At 45.7% G+C, this 12,016-nt stretch overlaps 1 protein-coding gene across 2 annotated transcripts in view; it reads left to right on the top strand.

The window, feature by feature from the left end:
• The first annotated feature begins 1,155 nt into the window (after window positions 1-1,155).
• The window catches only part of wwp2 (WW domain containing E3 ubiquitin protein ligase 2), a 36,605-nt gene continuing 25,744 nt past the window's right edge, over window positions 1,156-12,016 (top strand). For both annotated transcript variants that reach the window (XM_072663037.1, XM_072663036.1), the window contains exons 1-5: window positions 1,156-1,216; window positions 3,746-3,827; window positions 5,228-5,384; window positions 5,584-5,705; window positions 7,487-7,621. In XM_072663037.1, the coding sequence (XP_072519138.1) occupies window positions 3,758-3,827; window positions 5,228-5,384; window positions 5,584-5,705; window positions 7,487-7,621 (484 nt within the window). In that variant the 5' untranslated portion in view covers window positions 1,156-1,216; window positions 3,746-3,757. The remainder of the gene's footprint in view (window positions 1,217-3,745; window positions 3,828-5,227; window positions 5,385-5,583; window positions 5,706-7,486; window positions 7,622-12,016) is intronic.

The following is a 12,016-nucleotide window of genomic DNA, read 5'->3' as shown; positions in this document are numbered from 1 at the left end:
CCTGCAGGCGAGCGCTCTCACCCAGCCAAGGCGGTCAATCACTTCAGTCCTAAGTGTAGCCCCGCCTTTTTACGGCAAAGCAGAGTAAGGGTTAAAAACTGATTTCTGGGGGAAATTAAAAAAGTGGGCCGATATCAGCACAGGGAAAAGTAACTGCTGGAGACTCTTTAGAGGTGGGGAATGAGCAGGGAAATGGGCGGAGCTGTCACTGAAACACATGGAGATGGGCGGAGCTACACATCATACTGCAACCAGCCAGCAGAGGCGCTTGACCGGTGGTTTCTTCACTGTTGAGAGATGTTGTGCTGTCCCGGTTCTCTACAGCCACTGAGTAAAAACCTTTAGAATGTAGACAGGGACAAAACGATCTCCTATATTATATATCTATATAGAAACAAACAGAAACGAGGAAATGCACAGTGCACACACTGATCAAGTAAAAGGCTGTATATTAAGGTACATATGTATATATATAAGAGAAGAAGAAGGGGAAGAGTAGCTTCTCAGAAAAATAGACCAACTACAAAACAGCAGTTAGCTCTAAACACTACATCACATCTATAATAAAATAAATACATATTTTATAAACCTCTATAATAAAGATATAATCTATATAAATAATATATAAGCTGACAAATAAGAAGTCAGTTGAATTTCACAAACCCCATGTTTAAAATGTTAGATCAAAATATATTAAAGTATTTATTTATTTACAGCCTCCGGTTATTATACAACTGTTCATCAGGCTCAGGTTTCTGCACAAGGGGGCGCTATTATTATTATCATACTGGATATTCATGTTATGAGAACCTTATTCTGAATATTAATGTTAAAAATAATAAAACTCTGTATGCTGTACAAAAAGCCAGCCTATAATATTTTGATTTAGTATATGTAATTTTATATGTAATATGTCATTTTGTTCCATTACACTTTTGTTTCAGGAGGTTTTTGAGAAAACGTCATTTTGGAAGTTTGACTGCGACTTTTGTTTTGTAAACAGAGTTTAATTGCACTGCAGATTTAATTTACATGACGTAATAATATTAGTACTAATAATAACAACAACGATAATAATAATAATAATAATAATAATAATAAAAACTCCAAACACGTGATCAGATCTCCAACGCGTAGCTCGCTTCTCCAGTGTCACATGACCGTGAGGAGGAAGTGCTGCTAGGCTAACCCTGCTAGCGGACGGCGCAGATAAAAGGTTAAATTTTTAAAATGTAAAGAGTTTAAAGAGTTTATTGGTGTCTGATTGGTGGGATTAAGCGGTTAGAGAGATGAGCGGTTGAGGCGGTTTTCGGAGACATGGCGGTTTGGGAATTTAATAGCGGAAGCTAAAATCGTAGCAATAACAACAATACAGGCTAACGCAGCTACCGCGCTGTTTAATAGAATTACTACATTAACAGAGCTCGAGTAATTCATTATACACTGATAGTTTAACCTTAAGGAAGCCGACGGTTGTTGTTAAGCTTTGCTCTTTTGTTTTTGAACATTTGCTGCCAGGTTTAAGCTGGCTTCTTTTTGTTTAGCTCCTTATTCTAAATATCCATTCCACCTTAAATGGCCCTTCAGTTCCTCTCCAGCGCCCGAGGCACCAGAGTGTTCCTGCAGAGCCATTTAAGGTGGAACGGAAAGCTCTGCGGGCAGTCAGCTTCAGCTTCCTACAGCCGTAATGCGCAGTGTCTGTAACTGCACTCTTACTGATTATTATTGTTATTATTATTATTATTGTTATTATTGTTATTATTATTATTATTATTGTTATTATTGTTATTATTATTATTATTGTTTATGTAATGTGAGTATTCATGATCTGTCTTACTGTATTTTGTCACCTTTTGTTAATAGTTCTATTATAAGCACTGATCAGAAGTGCTGAGCATATTTAGATTCTCATTCCTGATCTGTGTGTTGGAATTAAGGCGCGTGCTTCTGTAGTTCAGTTTCACTAATAACTTAATATATAATAACTTAAATATATAAATAAATGGTGTGTAGTCTGATTCTGAGCATACAAACACCTTTTACACATTTACATGGTTTAATATCTCCTTACAGTGTTTCACACCTGCTGTGCACAGTATAAGTATATGTGCATGGTTATGGGCAGTGTTCTTGTATGGATCATAGGTTACCTTCTGAATGTTAAAAGTGCAGAAGTGCTGATGTGTTTCAGGCCGTGTTTCTATACAGTGTGTCCTAATCCACATAAGCAGGTCTGTAGAGATTACTGCACATCTCCACCTGTGTGATGTGTGGGAGATGTGCAGTAATTAGCACAGTGCTCATGAGTGGGGTGTAATGGTTTGTTTACATTACTAAGCAGCATTAGCCTCGTAGCTCCAGTGCTGAACTAAGGGGGCAGTAAGCGTGTCCTGGCTGAGTGGATGGAGTTGAGGTGTGGGGTGAGGTGCTGCTTTACCGGAGTGGTTTTATTAAGGGGTTATAAATCAGAGCTTGCTGTAACACGTACCTGCCCTGCCCTGCCCTGCTTACCAGGGAACAAGACATCATGACCCATCATTGCTCAAGCAGAGGTGTGTGTGTGTGTGTGTGTGTGTGTGTGTGTGTGCACGCATGCACGCACGCACACCAGGCGGCAGGATTAATTAGTCGGGGGGGGGGCAAAATAAATCACTGATGGCTCACAGCTTTCTTCACCCAATGAAAAGCTGAAGATACAGGTAATATCAGGGAACAGACTGCTTAGCAACCTTAAGATAGATCAATAGACAGGTAGACAGGTAGACAGGATGATAGATAGACAGGTAGACAGGATGATAGATAGACAGGTAGACAGGATGATAGATAGACAGGTAGACAGGTAGACAGGATGATAGATAGACAGGTAGACAGGATGATAGATAGACAGGTAGACAGGATGATAGATAGACAGGTAGACAGGTAGACAGGATGATAGATAGACAGGTAGACAGGTAGACAGGATGATAGATAGACAGGTAGACAGGATGATAGATAGACAGGTAGACAGGTAGACAGGATGATAGATAGACAGGTAGACAGTACGTTATTGATCCTGAAGGTAAGCCGCAGTGGTACAGTAGTGATAGACGTTCTTGTAAATGAACAGATGTTTCTTATATTAGGCAGGTGAGCACACTGAAGCAGTGGTTCGGGAGACCTCTGCAGTTGGTGTTGTGCCTATATTAGGAGCTCCGGGTCTGAGCTGTGTTCCTCTATGGGTGTTGGGTCCTGTAAATACACATCCGTGGGTTCTACGCTGGCTGTTGTTCTCTGTGGTGGCACTGCAGCTGCCAAGCGGCCAAGGTCCACTTATAAAGAAACGTGCGTGTATGGCCATGAGGAGCCCTAGTGATTAAACAGCTCGCTAATTGCTCGAGCGATTTCGCCATGTGAAGTGTGATGAGCGTCAGATGTTTACACATGCTGGGGATTATTTAATGTACACTTCGCTGTGTTTATCAAACGCCTCCTTTTTTATATTAAAAAAGCCTCTGAAGAATCATAAAGAGATTGACCCTATTTCAGCCTCAGTGTTTAGATCTGTGACTACAGTTCCCAGCATGCATTACACACATACCTCATACAGCTGTTTGGACTGCAGCTATTCTGGATTCTTAGAATCTACATGAACATCACCATCACCAGAGGCTGAAGGTTGGAAATATGTAATTCATTCGTGTTTTGTTTACAGCCCTCATTGTGTGTGTGTGTGTGTGTGTGTGTGTGTGTGTGTGTGTGTATTCAGGGCTGTGATGTGATGGCAGCTGCCAGTGTGAGCAGACCTGGCGGAGTCCAGAGCACAGAGAAATCCCAGCTAATCCTGAAAGGTAAAATCACCAACACTCATTCAGGACTCGTTCAACTCAAAACTCAAAGAACACTATACAGACAAAAGTATTGGGACGCCTGCTCATTCATCGTTTTATCTGAAATCAAGGGTATTAAAGAGTTTCTCCTGCTTGTGTTGGAGTTACTGTCTCTACTGTCCAGAGAAGAAGACTTGCTGTGAGGATTTGATTGTATTCAGCCACAAGAGCGTTAGTGAGGTTCAGGATGTTGGGTGATCATCTCAAGTCAAGTCAAGTGGGTTTTATTGTCACTTCAGCTACATACAGAGTACACAGTGAAACGAAACAACGTTCCTCCAGGACCATGGTGCAACATAGACACAGTGCATACAAGACACAAGTGCAACACAATACAAGTGCAGACAGACAACACAACACAGTACAGACCAGAGAATAATACATAATGCCAAAAGCATTGGCTGGAGCACCACCCTCATTCCAGGGAACGTGTTCCTAGTCCTAAGCCCAGCACTGTTGAGAGCGTGAACTGTCTCAATAGAGTCTAATCAAATAAAACTCCTCTACAGAGCTGAGCAGAGAGAGTTCCAGCTGTAGCTTTGTTTAGATTAGTCACTGAACTGCTTCTTTACTAGACAGATAAATAAAATCTGTATCAATCCCAGAGGAGCCTTCGCCACACATCACACACACACACTGAAACAGGCTTAGGCCGCTTCTCACCGGTGTTTCTGTATGTGTGAAAAAACACACCTCTTACCTGATTTCATGGAGATGATGATGTGTTGACTGACCGCAGACACACACACACACACACACACACACACGTCAAATTGTGTCCCAGTGTCTGTTAAGCAGCTTCACTGCTGCCTGTTTAATGCTTGCAGGTGTTGCTTCATCAGTAGATTAATCCTTCAGCAGGTGGAAGTGCATCATCACCCCACTGCTCCAATAAAACCTGAGAGAAATGCGTGGAAAACTGGTTAATTCCACTGTTCCTCTGTTTGTGTGTCACCCTTGTGTTCGCTAGGGGGCACTGTTTACCTCCATTTCACACAGACTGAGCAGGAGCTAATATTTACATTCTGTTCAACAAAATGTGTAAGAGACACACACACACACTGACAAACAGAGAGATAGACACTCGGACAGACAGAGAGACATACAGGTGGAGATGTCCTGTATGGACTTTACTGTAAAATATAAATAAGTGAATTGAAAACAGAATTGTTTCCTTTAAAAAGTGTGAAAACAGTGTCTAGGTGCTTAGAACCTGCGGGTTCCACATACTGGGGACAAATGGTTAATGTGACTGTGCACACAGCGCCATCTAGTGTCATATCTAAAGGAGTGACTTTCTTCAAGTGCAGTGGGTTAAACTCATAAACATGAGAACTCGTTACTGTGTGTGTGTGTTTCAGTGGTGTCCGCCAGGCCGCAGTCTCCCAAGCTTCCTGGCCGTCTGTCCCGCCTCAGCTCCTTCGTGGAGGTGACCGCCGACGGTCTGACCAGCGAGACGAAGAAAACAGGGAAACGCAGTGGTCAGCACGAGCTGCAGTGGAATGAGGACCTCACACTGTGAGCCTCCGATTCTCCTTCATACAGCTTTACTCTCTCCTGCAGAAGCATCATTCAGCCTTTACTCAGACTCTGATATTCTGCAAAATACAAACACCAACCTCATCAATAATCCACACCTTAAACAGTCTCAAACAGTTGTTAGAGGTTCTGTGTACGTCTTAATGGTGTGTGTGTGTGTGTGTGTGTGTGATTACAGGAATGTGACTCCTCAGAGTCGCCTAGACCTGAAGCTGTGGAGCTGTCACACACTGAGGAAGGAGCTGCTGGGCAGTGCCACTATTGACCTGCTGGACACACTCCGAACACACGATGGCAGAAGTGAGCAGCTCATCACACTGCTCACAGATACACTCATCAGCATGGGGGAGAACTACAGGAGACTCCAGTGTTTCACCTTCTGGTCTCTGCCTGCTAACTCTGTAGTGTACGGCCGATTACCACATCGGACCATCGGTTCAGCTTCTTCCCCTGAAAAAGAATCACACCGACCCCAAACTGCCCTTTATTATAGAAGTCAGGGGCAGAAGGGTCAATATACGAATTTCTGTAGAATGACCAATCACAGCATCTGTGACTGAAATGGATCCCCACTCCTTCATTAGTACTGTGCTGCAGGGAGAGACTAGTTTTCTGAGTAGGGGGAGAAATGGGGACACCATCATCATCATCATCATCATCATCATGTGTCAGCTCGTGTGTGTGTCTGAGTTGTGTTTAAAGCTCAGACACACACACACACACACACACGTGCACTGAATTCAGTAAAAGCACTGTTCTGTTCGTGGGATCGTGTTTTGGACGGTTATGCTGCTCAGGAGCTTGCACTCTGATGAACTAATTGGCGGCACACAGCTGCTAGTTATGAGACTCTCAGTGCATTCTGGTCCAAATTCAGCTGATGTTCACTGTACAGTAATGCTGCTCTCTAGGAGACTACAGTGCCCTCACATTCCTCTTTACGATTCACACATTTTGGTCAGACAGCGCCATTTTGGTCACAGTCAATTTTTCAGGACGGAGGAATTTGTGGTCATGTGTGATCAGGTTAGTGGTGTGGGCGGAGTTTATCACAGGCTCCGCCTCATCACCATAGGCGGACACCACAGGTTTTGTAGCTGCACTACACCCTGCAGCATGTATCCCTCCACCATTTTAATGATCTGGTTCTAAAAGCAGGTTCTAGAGCCGAACTCTTCTCAGAACTCTGGTAGAACCGTGTCTCAGGCATCAGGCAGCGTCTTCATCACCATTAGGTGAAGAACTTTCTGTGAGGAGCTTTTATTAGAGCTTCAGACGTCTGCTTCCCTTCACCTCCACTGTAGAACCACAGCTCTGACTGGGGGAGCTTATCTAGAACCTCCACTGTAGAACTCCAGCTCTGACTGGGGGAGCTTATCTAGAACCTCCACTGTAGAACTCCAGCTCTGACTGGGGGAGCTTATCTAGAACCGAGCATTTCTCACCAAACCCTCAAAACCCCCGACTGAGTCTGATCATCTGAGCTGTTTGTTTGAGCACATCCTGATCACTGCCCTGATCCTGTAAATGCCTTCTTTAGCTATCAGCTTTGGGTATGTTGTCTCAGTTTGGTCATTTCACAGGCACTGTGTTTTCTTTCCACACACACACACACACACACAGAGCACAGCAGCATTTTCTCACACACTGCTCTTATCACTTGTAGAGCAACTCAGGAGTTTTGGGGGAAGCGGGCCTCCACTAAAGCGATAGTCCGCTGAAGTGTGTATGCAGTGATGTAATCAGGGCTAATGGGAACTCAGGGTAAAATCAGTCTAATGAGCGGACTCGAGTAAGATACTGCTTTCATGAATTGGCAGCTACATACAGCACAATACAGTACACCATCATTCAGGAAACCATTTAGTATACTAGTAATATTATTTACACTAAAATGACCACCCATCACTTGTGAATCCTTCAGGGCAGTGCAGAGTATTAATACCAAAGACTGATAGCCTGATAGCTCTCTGCTCAGATGGTCTGTAAACCTCATGGATCTCTCTCTCTCTCCCTTTCTCTCCCTCTCTCTCTCCCTTTCTCTCCCTCTCTCTCTCCCTTTCTCTCCCTCTCTCTCTCAGTGGAGAACGTGGAGCTCAGTCTGGTTCTGCAGACGGAGAATAAAGGCAGTGTTGTGTCGGGTGGAGAGCTGAATGTGTGTCTGGACGGTTTGGTTGTTGATTTGGGATCCCTGCCCAATGGATCAGCAACAGACAGTAAGTCCTGCCTTACAGCTCACACTCTCTCTCATACACTCACTCACACACTCACTTACACACTTCACCAAGTGAGTGCTGTGTATGTTGTATAAGGGGCTGGTAGACGTGCTGCTTTGTTGTAGAAAGAGCTCAGCAGCTCACACTTACACATCTGCACCATTAGAACAACTGTAGAACAAGCTCAAATTACACTGCTGCCAAAGTGTGTGTGTGTGTGTGTGTGTGTGTGTGTGTGTGTGTGTGTGTGTGTGTGTGTGTGTGTGTGGACTCCACCTAAAGCTTAGGCAGGAATGGGTGGAAAAAGTGACGGGTTTGAGCTTTCAATGCAACAATGTTCAGTCGGCCACAGAAGTTTAGCCGGATGCACACGTTCAGGCTTACCACTGAACAGGAGCTCCCGAGTGGAGCAGCTGTCTAAGTGTCAGCTCCGTCATCAAGAGGGTGCAGGACAGCCCTCCTTCTCCCCCTCCATCGCTCTGCATGTGGCATGTTGAGCTCCAGTAGTGCTGTGTTAGCCACGTTTCCAGATGATGGGAATTATGCTCGTTATTGACACTCAGAGGACACCAGAGGGCGCTATGGGAGCTGACTGAGGGGTGAAGTTACGCTCTGAAAACAGGTGGGAGAAAAACAAGCCCAGTGGAGCTGTGACTTTAGCAACATGCTGAGTAAGATTAAGAGAGAAAGGAAACCTGGAGGAGCCGTCTACGACTGAGCCTGAGACAGTCCTGAGACGTTCCCTCGGCTCTGGGCTCTCAGGTACGAGGCTTTGTCCTCTAAACAGGTGAGATCTGGGCCTCCGTTAGCCGGATGTTTCTGGCTACACACTGCTGGACCGTTGGTAATGTGGATGGGTCGCTGTTGAGTGCAGCTGTCTTTACCTTCAGCAGATAATCACCTTAGTAAACCTTAATAAACCTTAATAAACGCTGCAGAGAGTTCTGTCACTCAGTCCGACTGAAGGGGGCGTGTTCCAGCGGGACGTGCATACCCTCTATTGGCTGTGCTCTCTCTGGGTGGGTAGATGGCGCTCTCCCCTTCCCCCTTAGTCTTAAGCGATGTTGTCCGGCAGGGGCGTCTGTTAGCTGGTTCAGTGGAGCTGTGGACAGACCCATGAATTGCAGCTCCTTAAAAAAACTAGCACCCCCTGGTGGACAGGCCTATGATCTGCCAACCCTACAGTCTGTAAAACTGTTTACATTTAGTGCCACTTTTAGTGCCCTCTGGTGACCCACTGAGGTACTACAGCCTTTGTACTTTTCTTTGTAGATAAACTACAGTGGTTTAGCTTGTGGTAGTGGACAGACCCTTTGGCTCCGCCTGAAGCCTATGATGTAGTTTGCAGTCCAGCTTTCGGCGCCCTCTACTGACCCATTGAGACACTACAGCCTTGTTGTTTAGAGCTGATAGACTCTTAGGGAACAGGAGTGATGCTGGGTCTCTCAGCAGCTAGGGCTGAGCGTTAATGGAAAAAATGACACTGCGATATTTCACTGTTCTGCAATATTAAAAAAATACAGGAATTTTCCCCAGATTTGACTGGAAGTCAGAGATCCAACCCTTCATGGTATTAATAATGCCCTCTTTGTGTCCGCGCTAGCAGTACAGTAGCCGGTACTGGGCAGGTCTGATCTGTCCTGGAAACGAGAACAGTGCAGATGAAAATGAAATGAGCCTCACGTGGTGCTGAGTGCTGTGCTGTGGACATGGACTTGAATATTGTGCAAGCACACACTGCGATATTATATTGTGCAGTGCCCCTAAACACTCTGAGTGCTGCTACTGTGAAGTGAGTGTGTGTGTGTGTGTGTGTTAATGCTGCTTTCTGTAAGTGTGTGTTTATAAAGGATTACATTGTGCTCCATGACTGAGTGATGAATAGTTCCCCTCATAATTCTTATTTCTTGATTTGCAGCATATCAGGTTGCACACACACACACACACACACACACACACTTTAGCTCAGAGTGCAGGTCTGTAGTATGTTTTTGAGAATTGCATAATTGAGTAATTTCTGTTAGCCTGGCGGGACCATTGGCTCCTGTGTGTGTGTGCATGCGCTGTTCCTCTGGAGGACAGTGGACTCTGTGTGTGTGAGTGTGAGGAAGGTGTGGCAAAAAAATGAAGGCAATTCATTCAAATTGATTTTGGTGTGTGTGTGTGTGTGTGTGTGTGTGTGTGTGTGTGTGTGTGTGTGTGTGTGTGTGTGAATGTGTGTCTGGAATAAGAGTGAATAAAGGTCTTGAGTGCCTGCTCTCCTGGGGTTTGGGGGGGTGGGGTGGGGTGGTGTGTGTGTGTGTGTGTGTGTGTGTGTGTGTGTGTGTGTGTGTGTGTGTGTGTGTGTGTGTAGGTTAGGTGTGTGAGGGTCTCTGTGTTCTGTCTGAAGGCTGCTCTTGTTAGTTTAGTGTTTTTCCTCATTTCCCCCTGGCAGACTTTCTGACATGTTCACACACACACACACACACACACACACACACACACACACACACACACACACACACACACACACACACACACTAACCACCACATAAACAGGCCTTTGTGCTGCAGCTCCAGTAAAACAGCCGTCTCAGACGGAACACACTCACCTTGTGTGTGAGAGCAGCAGGGCCGGGCGGTTCGGCAGAAACACAACATCATGATCCTGAAGAGTGTGTGTGTGTGTGTGTGTGTGTGTGTGTGTGTGTGTGAGAGAGAGAGAGAGAGAGAGAGAGAGAGAACTCTTTACTGAGCTCTCAGTGACACTACTTAGTCTCACAGTTTGGTTTTAGTAAACTCTGAACCGAGCTCCAGAACCGATCCATTAGTTCTGTCTGAGCCAGTAACACTAACTAACGCATACTGTCACTTTAACTGGACCAGAACCAGCTCGGAGCCAGGCAGTAAAGATTCTCTGTAATGAAGTGTGCAGCTGATGAGGGTTCTGAGGATTTCCTACACACGCTCAGAGTACATTGTTTATAACCATACAATGAAATATAGGGCTGTCCCGGTCCGATCCAGGCATTTCTTTAGTAGGTCGGATATCAGCTATTTAAATTCTGATCCAGTTGCGAGTTTTGTAATTTTGTTCTTGTCCTCTAGGTTAACAACAAACAAACAATTAACATTAACAATTAACAAACAATGACTGTGAAAAAGCAAAAGCTGAAAGCTGTGTGAGCAAAGCCCCAATTCTGACTCAGAACCTGATCCTGACCCCAGCCCCAATTCTGACTCAGAACCTGATCCTGACCCCAGCCCCAATTCTGACTCAGAACCTGATCCTGACCCCAGCCCCAATTCTGACTCAAAACCTGATCCTGACCCCAGCCCCAATTCTGACTCAGAACCTGATCCTGACCCCAGCCCCAATTCTGACTCAAAACCTGATCCTAATCCTGACCCCAGCCCCAATTCTGACTCAAAACCTGATCCTTATCCTGACCCCCAGCCCCAATTCTGACTCAGAACCTGATCCTGACCCCAGCCCCAATTCTGACTCAGAACCTGATCCTGACCCCAGCCCCAATTCTGACTCAGAACCTGATCCTGACCCCAGCCCCAATTCTGACTCAGAACCTGATCCTGACCCCAGCCCCAATTCTGACTCAAAACCTGATCCTGACCCCAGCCCCAATTCTGACTCAGAACCTGATCCTGACCCCAGCCCCAATTCTGACTCAAAACCTGATCCTAATCCTGACCCCAGCCCCAATTCTGACTCAAAACCTGATCCTTATCCTGACCCCCAGCCCCAATTCTGACTCAGAACCTGATCCTGACCCCAGCCCCAATTCTGACTCAGAACCTGATCCTGACCCCAGCCCCAATTCTGACTCAGAACCTGATCCTGACCCCAGCCCCAATTCTGACTCAAAACCTGATCCTGACCCCAGCCCCAATTCTGACTCAGAACCTGATCCTGACCCCAGCCCCAATTCTGACTCAGAACCTGATCCTGACCCCAGCCCCAATTCTGACTCAGAACCTGATCCTGACCCCAGCCCCAATTCTGACTCAAAACCTGATCCTGACCCCAGCCCCAATTCTGTCTCAGAACCTGATCCTAATCCTGACCCCAGCCCCAATTCTGACTCAAAACCTGATCCTTATCCTGACCCCAGCCCCAATTCTGTCTCAGAACCTGATCCTAATCCTGACCCCAGCCCCAATTCTGACTCAAAACCTGATCCTTATCCTGACCCCAGCCCCAATTCTGTCTCAGAACCTGATCCTAATCCTGACCCCAGCCCCAATCCTGACTCAAAACCTGATCCTTATCCTGACCCCAGCCCCAATTCTGACTCAAAACCTGATCCTTATCCTGACCCCAGCCCCAATTCTGACTCAAAACCTAATCCTTATCCTGACCCCCAGCCCCAATCCTGACTCAAAACCTAATCCTTATCC

The sequence above is a fragment of the Salminus brasiliensis genome, chromosome 19, assembly GCF_030463535.1.
Source record: "Salminus brasiliensis chromosome 19, fSalBra1.hap2, whole genome shotgun sequence".
Lineage (NCBI taxonomy): Eukaryota > Metazoa > Chordata > Actinopteri > Characiformes > Bryconidae > Salminus > Salminus brasiliensis.
Note: the sequence above shows the minus strand (reverse complement) of the source record. Positions and strands in the feature narration are given on the sequence as shown.